At 37.5% G+C, this 17,364-nt stretch overlaps 1 protein-coding gene across 2 annotated transcripts in view; it reads right to left on the reverse strand.

Moving 5' to 3' along the window:
* LOC107596160 (stAR-related lipid transfer protein 13-like) overlaps positions 1-15,996 on the reverse strand; it is a 65,145-nt gene extending 49,149 nt beyond the window's left edge. For both annotated transcript variants that reach the window (XM_016286830.1, XM_016286829.1), the window contains exons 1-2: positions 15,869-15,996; positions 14,192-14,222 (exon numbers count right to left, since the gene is read on the reverse strand). In XM_016286830.1, coding sequence (XP_016142316.1) covers positions 14,192-14,222; positions 15,869-15,913 — 76 coding nt within the window. In that variant the 5' untranslated portion in view covers positions 15,914-15,996. The remainder of the gene's footprint in view (positions 1-14,191; positions 14,223-15,868) is intronic.
* Between the last annotated feature and the right edge of the window lie 1,368 nt (positions 15,997-17,364).

Consider the following 17,364-nt stretch of genomic DNA (forward strand, 5'->3'; position numbering starts at 1 on the left):
GTCTTGGCAATCTTCTTATAGCCTACGCCATCTTTATGTAGAGCAACAATTCTTTTTTTCAGATCCTCAGAGAGTTCTTTGCTATGAGGTGCCATGTTGAACTTCCAGTGACCAGTATGAGAGAGTGAGAGTGATAACAACCAATTTAACACACCTGCTCCTTATTCACACCTGAGACCTTGTAACACTAATGAGTCACATGACACCGGAGAAAGAAAATTGCTAATTGGGCCCAATTTGGATATTTTCACTTAGGGGCGTACTCACTTTTGTGGCCAGCAGTTTAGACATTAATGGCTGTGTGTTGAGTTATTTTGAGGGAACAGCAAATTGACACTGTTATACAAGCTGTACACTCACTACTTTACATTGTAGCAAAGTGTCATTTCTTCAGTGTTGTCACATGAAAAGATATAATAAAATATTTACAAAAATGTGAGGGGGGGTACTCACTTCTGTGAGATACTGTATGTATGTTTGTACCAAGAGCTCCTTAAAAAAAACACAACAAATTCCTTGTGTGATTGCACACACACGGCGAATAAAGCTCATTCTAATTCTGATTAATAATTGCTGTAAAAATGTTAATCATACCTAATACATTAACTGAAAAAAACTGACCTTTTTATAACACGTTACAAAAATATATCCATGTTTCTACCATCACTAAAATTTTGTGCTGTCACAGTCCACACTTCTTCTACATTTGCATATTTTCAATCTGTTTTAACTTCCAAGTAACTCTGAAAAACAAAAGTCAAACTCCACTGATTGGATCCCTAACAAAGCCTCTGTGTCTTCAGTGTTCCTGAAGTACTTTTGGTTGAAAGCAAACAGCATTCAGGTCAGTGCTTTAACTAGGCCACTCCAGTGACTATTTCAAGATGTCTTCGGATTTATGCTAGGGTACATTTTTGATAATTCTATGACATCTTTGTATCTCTGATGAAAATGAAAGGTCACAGACATGTCCAGAGGCTCATCAGGAAAACACTGCGACTTTTGAGAAATGGACTAAGAAGCCTCTGTTTCTGAAAAGACTCTGAGTTTCGAAAGAGTCTGCATTTTGAAGAGTGTCTGTGCATTTCTGAAGAGCCCCTGTGTTCTTCAGAGGGGTTTCTGAGGAGTCTCCACCCTTTCCACAGAGTATCGCTATGTTCCCGAAGAATAGAACTGCATTTGTGAACAAGCTGCTGTGGATTTCTGGATATTTATGGCACACGACTGATTCTTCATGAATTTACACATCTTTTTGAAGAGAAACAGATCACATCCACACATGCAGTTAAAGGAATAGTCCAACCAAAAATTGTCATAATTTACTCACCTCATGTCGTTCCAATCCTGTATGACTTTTTCTTCTATGAAACATGAAAGAAGATATTTTGAGAAATGTTTCAGTGTTTTTGTTAATACAATGGACGTCAATAGTAACCAATACCACTTGATTACCAACATTCTTCAAAATATCTTCTTTAGTTTTCTGAAGAAGAAAGTCATACAGGTTTGTAGCAGCATGGGGATGAGTAAATGATGACAATTTACATTTTCAGGTGAACTCTCTCTTTAACATGTTCTTGGCTTTGTTTTGAGTTCATATCAGTCAGTTTAAGATGTTCAAATCTAAGTAGTTCTAAGTAAAATGCCTTTAGATAGAAGCAGCTGTTGCATGAATAAATAACATCTGAGAAGTGTGTGTGTGTGTGTGGGGGGAAGGAAATGTTCTCTGTGCTCTAGCTGTGTGTGTGTGTTTGGCTGAATACAGCTCATTGTTCTTAGCAGTTCTCTGGCTTCTACCCACAATCCCAGAATCCACCTCCACTTACCCCAATTACACTTCTCCTCTTCTTCTACCAATCCTGTTTATGCCTCTCTTACACTTCTCCTCTCATTCACCCAACAAACAAACAAATGTATGATTAACATTCCTCACTGACAGACATTAGGTTCAGGGTTCAAAGGTAAAATTCTCATGAAACCATTGTGTCATAAGCAGCGCTGCACTTCCACACCAGCTATTAAACACATTAGTCTCAATCCACACCCATGGACATACACACATATTCGGTCTTATATAGGGTGGCCATAAGCGCCATTTATACGGGACAGGCCAGGATTTTTATATTGCCTAAAACATCCAAAGTAGTTTGACCAATAACATGCAGTTATTGAACATAATCGACCAATCGTGGCGTGTCTCGCGTGAGAAGATGAGAACGATCAAAGCGATGCAATTATGCGCACGTGTTTGTTCGTTCATTTGACTTGAAGTTGCGCACCGATCATTGTATGACACCAAAGTAAATTTCTCGTAAAACGAGAGCGATTTAAAAGCAAAGGAGCCGTCTGCTCTGCTCTCTATAGCTCTCGTGAAATAATGCCATACAACGATCAATCTGCACAGTGCAAACAATGTCATAAGAAATTCTCCTACAATCCACAGCAGGGGTTTTCCAAATGGGGTTCGGGGACCACCGGGGGCCACAAGGAGGTGTTAGGGGGTCCGCGGGAAGGTCCAGAGAAAAATAGTGTATAAATAAAAACATTAATATAAAAAAAAATCTAAATCTAAAATCTACAGAATTTGATATTATTACCGTTTCTTCTTTCAAAAGATATTTCTAAAAAAATATTTTATTCTACAGTAAACATTTTATGTTTCTTTTTAGGCTTATAGATCTAAAAGTACTTTGACGGTGGGTAGAAAAAAGATACACATTCTATATAAAATAGAAACTGAATGGTCTCTAGGTCATGTTTTATATATTTTTTATATTTTCACGAATTAAAACTTACACTTGAAAATATATAGCTGTCTTTAAGGGGGTTCCTTGCAAGGGGACCATCATATTTGGTTCGGAGCTTAAAAAAAAACCTGTGCTAACTGTAGAGGAGTGACTGTGGAGGAGTTCATGAATAAATAAATAAATACATTTAAATAATTGTCATAAAATAAAATACAAATTTGATATCAATACAATATGGTTTGATAATATTTTACATATTTATTTATTTTTCACAGTATATTCTCAGAATCATCAGGTCATCACATTTTAAGATTTGAGGCACCAAAGTTTGAAAAACCCGATAAACAGGATCTAATGCACATCAATATGAATGTGTTAAATCATTATCTCTGAGTTCTGAATCAAATCACATACCTACAGAAAACTAGCCAACAACCCATATGGAGACCAGAGCCAGATGCACTGAAGAATAAAGTGAGGTTAAAACTCACCGTGACCCTTTCGATGCTGTAGGGACGACCTCTCCATCCTAATCACTTAAACTCCAGTGGTCCAACATTACGTTAATCTTCAAGAGACACAGAAAAGTGCCTGCAACAGCCATTCAAACACTTACAACCTGCCTAAAACCAACATACGCTCATACATTTCCAAAAGGTCCAAACAGAAAACAATTTTTTATCCAAACAAGGCCAAAGAGTCACGTTTAACCAAATCGTCTCTGAGAAGCAGAGCAGGATCTGATTTACCCACCCCCCCACCCATTTACACCATCTGGTTCCCGAGACCAAATGTTCGGCCCTCAAAAACTCCTCCTACACGTACCACACTACAGTCTGTGTGTTCTTGTGTGCCTCAACATGCCAAACGAGCTCAAGCGCCATAATCCACAAGGTCTGGCATTAGCCTTATTAGGGCTGTGTGTTAGACCCTGAGGGACTGTTAGGTGCTTCATAAAGTTATTAAATTTGGTGAAGTATAAAATAACCAGCCAAAAGCCCAGCTGCAAACCTGCGACAATCAGACAAGGATGTTTAGGAGACATGTGTATTTCGATAATTTCGATGATTTTTTCTTTGCAGAATGTGTTTGTGTTTTTGACTTGAAAAAAAGTCAAATGCTACTTTAAAACTGAAACTAATCAGACAGTAAGTCAGTCATTGGCCACATCTGAAAATGCATACTTCCCTACTACAAAAAAAACAAAAAAACAGTATGTGAAAAAGTAGTACGTCTGAATTCACAGCATTCATAAAACAGTAGACAAAAGGTACCTTGATAACCTGCTATTTCAGGTAAGATTCTGAAGTGTGCATCCAATTCCATGAAATCAAGGGAGAGGACTTGTGAATGGCGGCAAAGCAATGCAATTGACGCTGGTATTATGAACACAGTACACCGGGTAGTGCTGGGCGATATGCTCCATAGTCCATACTCTATCGTCCTATCGTTAGCCTGGGAGATCGCTAAAACATGATATTATAATGCAAATTTATTTAATTATTTACTTAGATTCATAGCCAGAGAGTGAACCAACTCAAGGGCACGGCCAAAAGCAGCCTAATGTTAAACTACACATTATCTTTTTAGTCAAGTAGCATATGGATGTCATGTCATAAAATATTTTTAATATGACTGAATTTGTATTTAACATGATACTTTAAAAAAAATGGCAAGTTACAAATTATAATGCTTACATTTCCTCATTTATTGAGGAAAGTTATCAGTGACTTATACTTACATCGCACGTACATCTGCACTTTGTGGTTTATGATGAGAGAATTCGCGAGAGAGCAGAATTCAGTCAGCGAGTGTGCACTCGACAACAAAACTCCAGTGACTACGTTTACATGGAGATCAGTAATCTAATTATTTACCTTATTCTAAATAAGCCAATATTATGATTATGGTGTTTACATGAGTTGCTTTTAGAATATTCCTTTCATGTTCCCATTTCTTTCAGGAATGAAACAAGTCACTGTCTTTATGAATGTATAACAATCACTAACTCACCTGATTCATTCAAAAATGCAGATTCATTCATAATAAAACACTGCTGTGTGTTGCTCGGAGATGCGCAAGAGCCAGAACTGACAATATTGTGCCTAAAACGTACTGGTAATTTCTGCCAGCACATTATCCTTTTTTTTTTTTTTTTTACATACACTTCCATTAACCGTAAAACACAACGCATTGAAGTGCAAATTTGAAAATATACTGTAGATAAAACACCTGTAAAAAAAATCTGTACCGAAAACTACTTCCTTTTAATACAGTACATTGTGTCCCATTTTTACTGATTTTTTGTACAGTGTAGTATTGAAAAACCACTGAGAGGAGTAGTTAAACGGAGCAAGTACATCCTGATCAATTCTGATTGGATCACAGTCTGAACAGTCATTTCCTGCTCCCTGGGATTTGCTGTCATTCCTTGTGTCCTGTGAGATTGAGGGGAAAGGAAAGGAGTGGTAAAGGAGAGGGGGAAGGACAGAGAGTTCAGGAAACGAGGGATCAGACAGGAAAGCACAAAGGAAAATGTCACGGCACGAAAAGGGTGTGGCGCTGTCATACACGCATCACTTCCTTTTCGATGGGCCTCTTTGATGTCTATCAGAAACAGACAGGCAACACGCAAACAAACTCATGCTCACACACCCCAGATACAGAAAGACTGGGTGCAAGGCAAAAGTGAAACAGACCATGAGAAAAATCACGAGTGTGAGACAGACAGACGATGTAATCTGAAAGAGGAAATGAATGACAGTGAGTGACTCAGCTTTGACCTCACATTCCCAAAAACTGATGGACACTAAAATACAATCATTGTATGCTAAAGGCAACGTCAGCTCAATAACTGTGACAAACTGAGCAGAAGATGGCCATGACAATCTGCGGAGTATGCTTGGAGATTGTCATTGCATATATACCCTGGAATGAAGAAAAGAGTATCTGTCATGTCATTGTGATCTTGTGGAATTATGGGCCGAGAGGCCATATATTCCTGAAAATAAACTGAAACATGACAATCTGTTCCCTTTCAAACACACACAATCACTTTACATATGTACACCTATATACACAGAGAATTATCAGCACACACACGGGCCTACTGCTACACACAGCATTTCCACTTTAAACACGAACACAGCATGACAAACATGCACGCACACACAAAATCTAGCAAGAAGACCAGAAAAAAGTCGAAAACCACTTCAAACGCTTCAGATTTCTTCAAACGTGTGTGCTTTCTTGTGTGCATTTTTAAGCAGCGTGAGTTTAGAACTTGTTGCAAACCCAAAATATTTAGGCTACTGGTGTTAAATGATCCAACATGACAAAGAGATTTATTCAATCTAAATAAACAAGAAAAGCAAATCTACAACTTTTACAAAAACACTGTTAGAGTTAAGACGTTCACACCAACACAAATGTTCTGCATGAAAATTCGGTCAGATTTCCACATGTGTGATCTTAGTTCTGACCAGTGGCAGACAGGATGAATGTAAATGCAAATTCCCTCTCGGACCGTAAATGGCATTTTTAGAAAAGCAGTAATAGCCGGGTTACCCATGCACACAAAGTGCTGCTCAACTTTGCGTTTCTGATGCTTAGCAAATTAGTCTGTTCACGAGTGGCACCACTTCGTAGGACATTAGGGCTGTCAAAAAAAAAAAAAAAAACATTTTTGAATTTCGAATATTCGTTGAATTAAAAAAAAATAAAAAATAAAAAAAAATGTCCACACTAATTTTAGGTGTGTGTTAAGGAGGCAGCCTTATCAGTGGCGCACGAGATGCGACGACAATGTAAGAGTCACTGCATTTTAATGTTTTTGCTAACCTATCCAGTTGAAGCCACTAGATGCGTCACTGCTGCGTTGTTAATTACAAATATTGCGGGAAAAGAGAACATCAATGCGGAGAAGATCTTGTTTACGTCAAAAACTAAACCAAGCCGTTCACACAGAACGCATATTTCGCAGAGGGACATCTATCACCGTTGCACTCGCGTCTCACACAAAAGAGCCGCATGTTTAGAAACCCATGTAAAATTAATGCAAGTTCAACTTTGAAAAAACATATCTCGAGACATCCCACTGCAAACTCCTGTTTTTAAATGAAAAATGCACTCTGAAATGTGTGATTGGCTTTCAGCCTTTGTATTAAACTATGCATTCATACATTATGCCGTTTTGTTTAGTTGTTTAAGCAACTTAATTATAATTGGTTTATAAACATTATTTTAAACATTATGCACTTTTTTCACAGATAGTCATGTTATCTTATGCTTTGAATGATGCGCCCTCTTGTGGCCTCAGGAGAGAAGCCAAAAGCTTTTCTTCACCCTAACTGAAATTGTGCATTTTAAATTTGAATATAATTCGAATTCTGATCATATTTAAGTAAAAAAAAAATTGAATTTAGCTCTTCAGCCATTTTGACAGCCCTATAGGACATGTGACCAAAAGTGTGAATCTTATTGGTTGGTCAGTTTTCTTTGCAGTGCAATTAAAAAAAAAAAAGATTAGAACACCTCGCTGTATAAAAAAAAAAAAAAGTACCTGTATTAAAAAATTAAAAATGTTTATCATAACAAATTTTCACACCAAATACTTCTCGATGTGGACGTACCGTTAAGTCTGGGAACAAAGAACCCGTTTTTATTCCAAACCAGTTCCAAACACTAATTGCTGGAGAGCAACTGAACTAATGACTCACTTATTGAACCACACATTATTACTTCAATCATATCTGACATCTGAAATTACCTCGTCATTCATCAACTATTATTACATTTCTTATGATTTCCAACCATGGGAATCAGCTGGAATGAAGGAAGGAAGGAATCAATCAATCAATCAAAGCATAAATTAATGAAACAATGCATAAATCACTGAAACAATGAATCTATAAATGGATCAATCCATCTATCAATCCTAATCTACAACCATTTATTTAAAGAATTACAGACCAGACAAAGGGAAAACATGACACTTCTATTTACATCTGTAAACATAAATTGTCACAGAAACCTTCAAATACTTAGGACCCTTTCACTGAACTCTCCCTAGTCAAAATCACTATCATCATCCAAGATCAGCAGGCTGAAACACAAGGTAACATCAAACATGCAGCATGTGGTCTGTCTACTCACCAGTCTATTTGGTCTAGAGCCCCAAGAACAGCTGTTACTTAAGTATTTCCCTTACACACACTCAAACACCACACACACACAAGATGTTTCTGCATGGTCATAGCTGCAGTGACCTTTCTTAAACAAGGCCTCAGAAATTCAGCACACGGTGATGAGAAAGAGAAAAATAATGAAACGATGTGAGTGTCTTACACGATCAATTTCCTCTTGCAGGGGCTTCTCAGAGGCTTGTGGGCTGTTTGCACTTCACTGTTTGTTTGCTTTGTACCTTCATGCCCTTTTTGTATGTATGTGTCTGTTGTGTTGTGATATGCAGCTCTCACTAAGGTTCTTGCAGCAGGGGTTGAAAAACAGTGGTTTCCTCTGTGCCATTTTACAGCTGTCTGGATACAGATGACAAACATTGGAGCAGGAATCAACATCACCAAACACACTGTTATTTGGAGATGCACCAGAGAAGATCACAGTGTAAATTGTATTTAGTCTAGCCAAACCACTGAGACCTCATCGGACCAATGTGCCTGACCAAATATCGACCCAACAGGTCAAGATACAACGGAGATCTCATTCACGAGCTCACATATCACTGTTTGACTTTCATATATACAAATGTAAAAAAAATGTCATATATACAAAATTATGAAAAAATAAAGTTAAAATGTATTTTAATGTGTTCAATAGCAAAGAACAAGAAGGAGGGCACAAGACAAGCTGGTTTTATGTCACCTCTTTTAACTGAACTCCTGTGTTCAGTGATGGGATCCCTTAAACGCCAAAATGTTTCTCAGACAAACTTTTTTTACTGGGGCATTGTATTAAATATATGACTTTTTGTATTCGATTAAAGTTTTTAATAGTTGTGCCATTTTTATAACATTTGACTGCAATTTACTAATACATTTCTGCTGAAATTTCTATATACATAATGTTTCAAATTATTCAAAACAAGTAGCATGAGAATACAATAAAATTACTGACGACTTAAATTTCCACCTCCCTCATAAATGTCTAGAGATCACATTAATCTCATCTCACAAGGAAAAGTAGGTGGATCAAAAGATAGGGCTGCACGATAAATTGAAATGTAATCGAGATGGCGATTCGACAGAAGCTGCGATTGTCATGGGTATCTTTCAGTGAAGCACGGTTCTGTGATCAGCAGTAAATTTCCATCCAAAGACCAGAGGGCGCTCTCGCACTGAAACTCCAAATACGCCTCGCAGAAGAAACCCAGGAAATGCTGCAGCGGAATAAACAGAAGATTCAACTGCTTTCATTGATTCAACGGGACTAATAAACACACGACTACGGCAATATATGGTTTATCTGAATTTTCATTAAAATAAAGTATATTTATAATGCAATGCCTTTATCACTGCTTAAATACTATGAAATATGTTGCGTGCCTTATTCTGTGTAAAAAGCCACATCATCTCACAGAAGGATTTATTTCAAACACTCGACTGACGTTATGAAGTGAGTTTAGAGTAAAAATATGTAATTAAATGTGGTATTTTCACATGCTTTCAGATGGAGCAGCATTTACTTCACAGAGCCGTAGTTCACTGAGAAGCTATGCAAACAGCTGCCATAATCGCGAACGATTTCTTCGATATCAGAGTTGCGCAATAAAATCGTCTGCGATTTTTTTGCATAGCTTGTCAGTGAACTACGGCTCTGTGTAGTAAATGCTGCTCCATCTGAAAGCACGTGATGATGATTCACTGCTGATTACAGAACCGGCTTTACTAACAAAATGCGCATCACAATCGCATTCGATTAATCGTGCAGCCCTACCAAAAGCTTGACAAAATTTGGACACATTAGGCAGTCTCTCTGCTTCTTTCTGGATGTGACAAGATCAGTGCCAGTTACAAGTAAATAAACACAAATAACCAATAAATACCAAAAAAGTAAATCCAGACTTTTTTTCTGTAATAAAGTAAAAGATGTTTTAAAGGTATTTATTTGGTGTATTTGGTGTAATGAAATGTGTCCAAAGAGAAAGGAAAACTTGAAATCGCATCATATGACTTTAATGAACCACACAATCTTTTTTATGTTGCAACACTGGATTGTAATGCTTGCTTCCTCTCAGCTGACATTCTGTAGAGGTTACTACTGTACGTCGATCAACAACCGAAAGAAACCTAGAGAGAAGGACCATCCACAAGCTCAAACCATAAAGCCAAAGCAGCACATATGACATGCTCGCTGCCTCCATTCAGAAGTGTCATATCATATTCCACTCTGCATATCTTTCTGAGGGATCCCAACATTTGAAACTAGTGGCTGAAGTTTTATTGTAAGATCTTTGATCATTTCAGTTTGATCTTAACAGTTTGCACATTGTTCGTGACTGTGCAATGCACAATGCAATTATGCTTTTTAAAGAGGATATTATTAAATGATGGTCAAGTTAAAACTATATTGTAACTCAACAGGAAAATATGAACATCTAGTGAAACAGTACATTTATTCTCATTTCACTTGCAAAAATGAAAATTAACATAGGACTCTTAAAGGCACAGTGCCAAAAAATATTCAATTTAGTTCTGAAAGTTAGAGGTAGGAAAATGTTCATTAAAAACTAAATTACAAACTAAATTATAGATTATATAATTGAGGTAAACTTTATAAGCGAAAAAATATATAAAGACATCTAAAATTAAAGACACTCAAAACACTGTGTGTGTGTGTGTGTGTGTGTGTGTGTGTGTGTGTGTATTTCCCCCACTCTCCCCCTCCCCATCCCCATCCCATTTATTTGAAATACTCTGGTTAAAGATAAACCTGCTCATCACATGCTCATCAAACAAATCACATGAAAGAGGAAATGCTAATTCTCTGTAAAAGCATTTGACTTCTGAAACTCCTCCGTTTAAGGTCCAAAACCCCTTCCACAATGACAAACACATCCCTGCCCTCTGGGGCAAACAATTCAACATGATAAAAGTCCACTGGAACTAGCCAAGAAAGAGGAGAAGAAATGGTTGCACAAGAAGATCCACAGCGGGACGGTTGCAGATCCACCCTGACCTGAAAGGGTTAATTACATCAACTAAAAATCTCATTAAGATAATCACAGTCTCAATGGAAATGGGAAACTCACACTGTCATGTTTGTAACAAGATCAGCAGAAAGTTGACTTAAATAAAGACCAGAAATGTGAACACATAAATGCCAGTTATGTTAACTGAAGGCAATTTCAGATTCTTTCCTCCTTTCTTTCTCCAGATAAAAGCTTTGCGGGAAGCCAAAGGTGATTATTAGCAGCACTACGTTGATGTATATGGATGCACAAACAGTGGCTGTGTCTCAACACCAACCGAGATTCCTTTCTAAACAGCATTTCTGAACATCATGCACGTGTGCAGCAACTGTCTAGGTAGGAAGCTCACCATGTTTTGAGACACAGCTAGTGAGCACAGACTCAAACTGATCTTTCCCTGCCTGGCTCACACCCAGCTCTCTATACGTCCATTCTCCACGGTCTCGTGCGTGTGGCAGTGGGCCTCTAACAGATGAACGGATCTCTTATTTCAGCTGCATGCAAAAACGTGGCAGCGCGTGCACACTCAAGTAACCATATTATAGCTGACCCTGATATTTTACCATGGTAAACACAGCTTTAGTCAAAATAACATTGTTTCTACAAAAGAAAAACTCTTACTAGACTGTAAAGTGAATTGTGCATTAGCCTATTGTCATTAAAAAGAAATACATTATGAAATTATTCCAACACCTTTTAAGGAGAATACTTAAAATTACTTATATAGAAGTAATCAACTTTACTAAATATGCTATTGGGGGAAACCATGGTTACCACGGTAAATGTCCGAGGGTTCAGCAATGCATGAAGGAAACCTCAAGGGTTTATTTCGCTACTGAAATTTGCACAATATTTCATGATACATTTTATAATAATGTACCAAAGATATCTGGTTTATTGTTAAATGAAACGGCATTAACCCTACAGAAAGCAATCTTGGGCACACTTTCGAGCTCCGTTTGAAGGTTTTAATAGACGGACTCGTTGCTGTCTCACCCGATGCCTTAAAATCTCACTCTCCTAAAAAGATAAATCTATTTTCTGTATAACTTACCCGCTATCTGCCGCTGTTTCGCCTTCCTCCGCAGTAAAGTCAGGGCTCTGTATGTAGATTATCTGAACTGTGAAGAGAATGATCGCGCTTGTTGGCCATTTCGGCTTTTATCCATTTCCAAACTCCTTGGCCAACTCTCTCCTGACTTCTGAACTCAACTTTTAACCGAGGACTTCTTCTTTGTTAGACTCTTGAGGCGCACGAAGTCTTAGTCCTGAGACGAAGCAGGGGTTATTCATGCTGCTTCGTCACTTAGACACTAGCGCAATCGATTCATTTCTTTAAAAACTCCAATTAAAAGGACTTTCTGTGGACGCTGCCCTGTAACCATTCAAACCGCTAAGCATCACGGGACATGAAGTCTCTTCGCGTGTGCGTCTTCTGACTGTAGTAGTTTCCGTGATGACGCCAAACGGACTTTTTCAAACAGTCCCGAGCTGTTTAAACGGATGCAATGCCTATTTTTAAGTGTCTTGGTTTAGTTATACTTATAAGGACACACTTTAAATGCTCCCAGGTCAAGTCCATTACTTTTAAACTTTAATTTTATAATTTACAGAAACATTTTCACAAGATGTAGGCTACTAAGAATGTCTACACTGGTATGGAGAAATGTATTTTATAATATAAAAAACCTAATAGATGTCAAACCTAAACTTTTTGCATATATAGTGATAATTCATGTTTAACGTTACCCCTGATAAAAAAAAAAAAGGGAGCAAGCCGAAGGGAGAGAGAGAGCGAGAGAGTGATAATTCATGTTTAATTTTAACTAGCTTTTTAAATCATTTAAATATATTTTTTCCACATAACATGTGCCTTTTTTTCTTTAAAAAAAGACAAAATAATTATTTCACATAACATGTGTCTCTTTTTTCCTCATGTCCTGGTTAAAAACTCTAGCATAAAAGGGTGGTTAATGCCATATAACAACAAATTAACAAATTATTTGAAGTTGTTTAAATAACATTTCATTTTGGATGGGTTGGCCTGATGCCTAGAGATCCCTGATGCTGCTGCCATTGTGGACTGATACTTCCCAGACTTTAATCTGAATCAATCTGTACATATGCAAAGTACATATCTCACACGTGTTACAGTGCTTGATCAATCTATGTGACTAAATAGATATCTAATCTGAAGTTAAATCAGAATGACTGAAGAACATTTTTCAAAAATGTGTTCACATGCCAGAGAACAGTGACAAGATGAAGCAATCAAACTGAGTGAATAGCCATTAAGAGACCCTGACAGCATTGAAGAACCAAGCTATCGCCCATGTGGACAAAAGATGGCTTGTCTGTGTGTATAATTTACACCAAAAACAACCACACACACATGCGTCTGTTTGCTGAGCTTGTTATTTTGCATAGGTTGTAGGGACCTTTGTGAATAGGATGAACTACAAACATTATAATTATAGAGTCAAATAAACCATACTCATAAAGTCCCAGCAGAAACTGAACACAGTGTGCCTAAAATATGCTCCACAAAGGGATTTTTGTTTTTCTGATCATTTTTAAACTAGAACAAGAAAAGACTCATTATTAGTCTTATTTTAATGTTCCTTCAAAATCAGCAGGTTCATATAAAATCAAAACATATAAATATAAAATAAAAGCCATCCATTTTATTTCTATTTGTGTTTTTCATAGCATGCACTTCCAGAGAGTGGCTCCTATGGCACATAGGAACCCCTGTGCCTCACAGTCTGTGGGGAATAATTACACATCTACCAGGCCATCTGAGGTGTGTTATAAATAGTATGATCTACTTTCTGTGTCACGTGATCCAAAGACTGGAGACTACCATGACTTTCCTAAAATGCAACTGGGTGACAACCACAGTAGATCGCTGCATGGAGAGGGTAGAGGTCAAAGGGTTCTAGAACAGCTCGCCTTGAACTACAGATCAAGCGATATCAAGAAAGTAGCATTAGAGTTTAAAACAGAACCATGGGATATTTTGTCCATATAATCTACTTTGTTTTACATACATTTTATTAACAATGATAGTAGAGACTGTTATACGTTCCTTAGTATGTTGTTTAAGACTGAATTGTGTACATTTCACTGCCAGGAATTTACACACACAGTGTTTTTATAGGTGCTCTAGCAAGTGCCATGGTAATGTTGTTAGTGCATGGCAAAGCCATTCAGCTGTAATACAATCTCACATCTTTACCTGATCTCTGGACACGACAGCAGGTCAGCTTCTGAAACATCAGGGGAACATTTTTTTACAATCATATTTGATGGAATTTTACAAGAAGATCTTTGTGTCTGCTTTTCTCTGGGTGCTCTCACTTTGTGCTTCAGCATCACCTTAATAAAATAAATCCTTAATAACAAGGATACTTGAAGTATACATTTAGTGTAGCCTGTATGGGGTCTTCTTAAAGAAATTAATACTTTCATTCAGCAAGGATGCAATATATATTATATATAGTGAGTGAGTGACGTGTGGCGCCCGGGGAGCAGTTGGGGGTTCGGTGCCTTGCTCAAGGGCACCTCAGATGTAGTACTGAAGGTGGGAGAGAGTGCTGTACATTCACTCCCCCCACCTACAATCCCTGCCGGTATGAGACTTGAACCCACAACCTTTGGGTTACGAGTCCGACTCTCTAACCATTAGGCCATGACTTCCCCATTATATATATATATAATGTTGATTGAAAATATCAATATTTTTTTACATTGTAAAAGTCTTCAATGTGGTACTGAAGGTGGGAGAGAGTGCTGTACATTCACCCCCCCCACCTACAACCCCTGCCGGTATGAGACTTGAACCCACAACCTTTGGGTTACGAGTCCGACTCTCTAACCATTAGGCCATGACTTCCCCATTATATATATATATAATGTTGATTGAAAATATCAATATTTTTTTACATTGTAAAAGTCTTCATATATATATATATATGAAGACGTTTCAGAGATAAAATAAAAAAAACAGTAAATACTATCTATCTATCTATCTATCTATCTATCTATCTATCTATCTATCTATCTATCTATCTATCTCTCGCTCTCTCTCTCTATATATATATATATATATTCATATCGTATTTACTGTATTTTTTATTTTATCTCTGAAATTCTGCCCAACATCTAATTTTTCAGTAACAGAGTTTGTTGTGTGTGTGTGTGTGTGTGTGTGTGTGTGTATGTGTGCCCCTGAATCAAAGTGTGATTCTCCAGTAATTTCAGTTGAACAGACATTCCACTGTATCCAAAGTCTGCAAGGGGGAAAAAACCCAAAAACTAAATATATCAGGATCTCTCACTTAGGAACGTTGTGATGTCATAGGGTTTGCATCCGGAAAGGGTGAATGGGTGCTTTTAAAAAAGACGTTGCCCTGGTAACAGAGTTTTGGCTGATTCCCAACTCACTATGAGCAGCCACTGAGTGAGTCCAGTTCAGCAAATAATCATTTCCTACGTGCACCGCACCACCCAAAACACTTACACATGCTCACAAAGTGCCTTCTAACAACTATTCACACAGTATATGCTAAAAAAAAACAGTTATTTTCAAAGACGAAAACATTCAAATCATAAGCTTTTGAGAGTTGTTTCCCTTACACAAGTACTGTGGCGGTACCATGGTATAGTGATGGTAGCCTATGATATTTATATGCCATAGTATTCAAAGGACACCATAGAGCATCCAAAAACATAGTAACACCATGGTAACTTTTAGTACTGTTTGTAAGTGTTCAGAGACCATAACAACACAGAGGCTAAGAGCAGCTGCTTCGTTTCTCAGATAGACCTGATCTTGACAGCTGTCAGTCAAAGCATGACTTTTAAAGCTATACTTTGTGTTTTGTGTATCTCTCTCAGTCTCTCGCTGTCTTACCTTAGCCTGGTTGATGAGTGCTCTTAGGCAGTTGACAAAAGCCATGTTCGCAGATACCCACACTGAGGGTCAGGTTCAAAAGGTCGAGGCTGAACAGTCATGAAGGTTGCCGTGTGAGTCTGTGCACATTAACGGCTCTCTGAGAGTCTGATGGTCTGGAGTTTAGTGGCTTGAAGAGGCAGATAGGGAGGGGCCACAAGGCCATATTTCAGCTGGCCAAGAGGAGAGATTCCCTGCATACCACTGTAGCTAGTGCTAAATGCTAACACACAGTGGGAAGCATTGAAGCCCAGCCGGATCTGCTATAAGAACAGAGAGACCATACTGGGAATAGTACACCACATGAAACTTTAAAGCAATCGTCCCAATGTTATTCCATTCTTGTATTATTTTCTTGCTTCAGTGAAATACAAAAGGAGAAGTTAGCCAGAAAGAGCAACTCTTATTTTACACCATTTCTAATTCATCACAAGGACTAAAAAGATTTGTGAGCTTAAATTTAAGTCTGTTCCACGCACACAACTATTAAAGACTTGGGAAATAGCATATTGAACACTCCAAAATATATTCAGATTTAGCTAGCTTCATTGGAATGGTAAAAACTTTACTGTGAATTACAAACCCATTTTTAATTGCTATATATATGTTGTTAAATTTAATTTGATTTAGTTTTATTATTTTACTACAGAAGTATTTTATGCCTGTTACACAGTCTCATTTTCCAGTTGGTGGTCCTGTCCCACAGACTGCCCTTTTAATGTGCATGGACTTTGCATACTTCGTTGAGCATCTGAATTATTTGCTGTGAGAATTACTCTAAACCAAGAGTTCTCAAACCTTTTTGTCAGCCGAACCCCTCTGACCTACAATATTTACTTTAAATACCCCCTGAGGTAACATTTCAATAATAGAACAACACATTTGTATGTTCACCGTTCTCTGATGTTGGTTAATGGTCACATGACATGCAGGTAAACAGATAAAATATGATTTTTTTTAGTTAGGGCTTTATTTTGTCTGTTTTGATCTATTATTTTTTTTTATTTTAAATTTTTATGACCTCGCAAACCTCAGGAAAACTCTGCTCTAAATGATTAGCATATGATCACTGACTGATGTTACACCTAAACACAATACACAATAAACGTAAAGTGTGTATGTTTGTGCAAATTATAGCTTTAACAGTTTAAATGATATAAATACAAAATTAAGTGTTTCTGTTCCTGGATGCCTGTCTAAAATGTACATTTTGGATGCCCCCTTTATACCCAATTCAACTGTTTAGTTCATTAGTAGAGGCTCCAAGACCTGTTATGGGTATATGTCAGATAAAAGGGAGACATCCAAAATGACACTCTGAGACATGTAAGCGATTTGAATTCTCAACTCTATTATATCAGACGTCTGCAGGCAAACAGACACACATATACTGTTTGTATATAGTTATCAGTAGCTCTGTTGAGAACTCGCACAGTCGCACCCACCACTATTGTTAT

The sequence above is a fragment of the Sinocyclocheilus grahami genome, unplaced genomic scaffold, assembly GCF_001515645.1.
Source record: "Sinocyclocheilus grahami isolate Dianchi unplaced genomic scaffold, SAMN03320097.WGS_v1.1 scaffold215.1, whole genome shotgun sequence".
Lineage (NCBI taxonomy): Eukaryota > Metazoa > Chordata > Actinopteri > Cypriniformes > Cyprinidae > Sinocyclocheilus > Sinocyclocheilus grahami.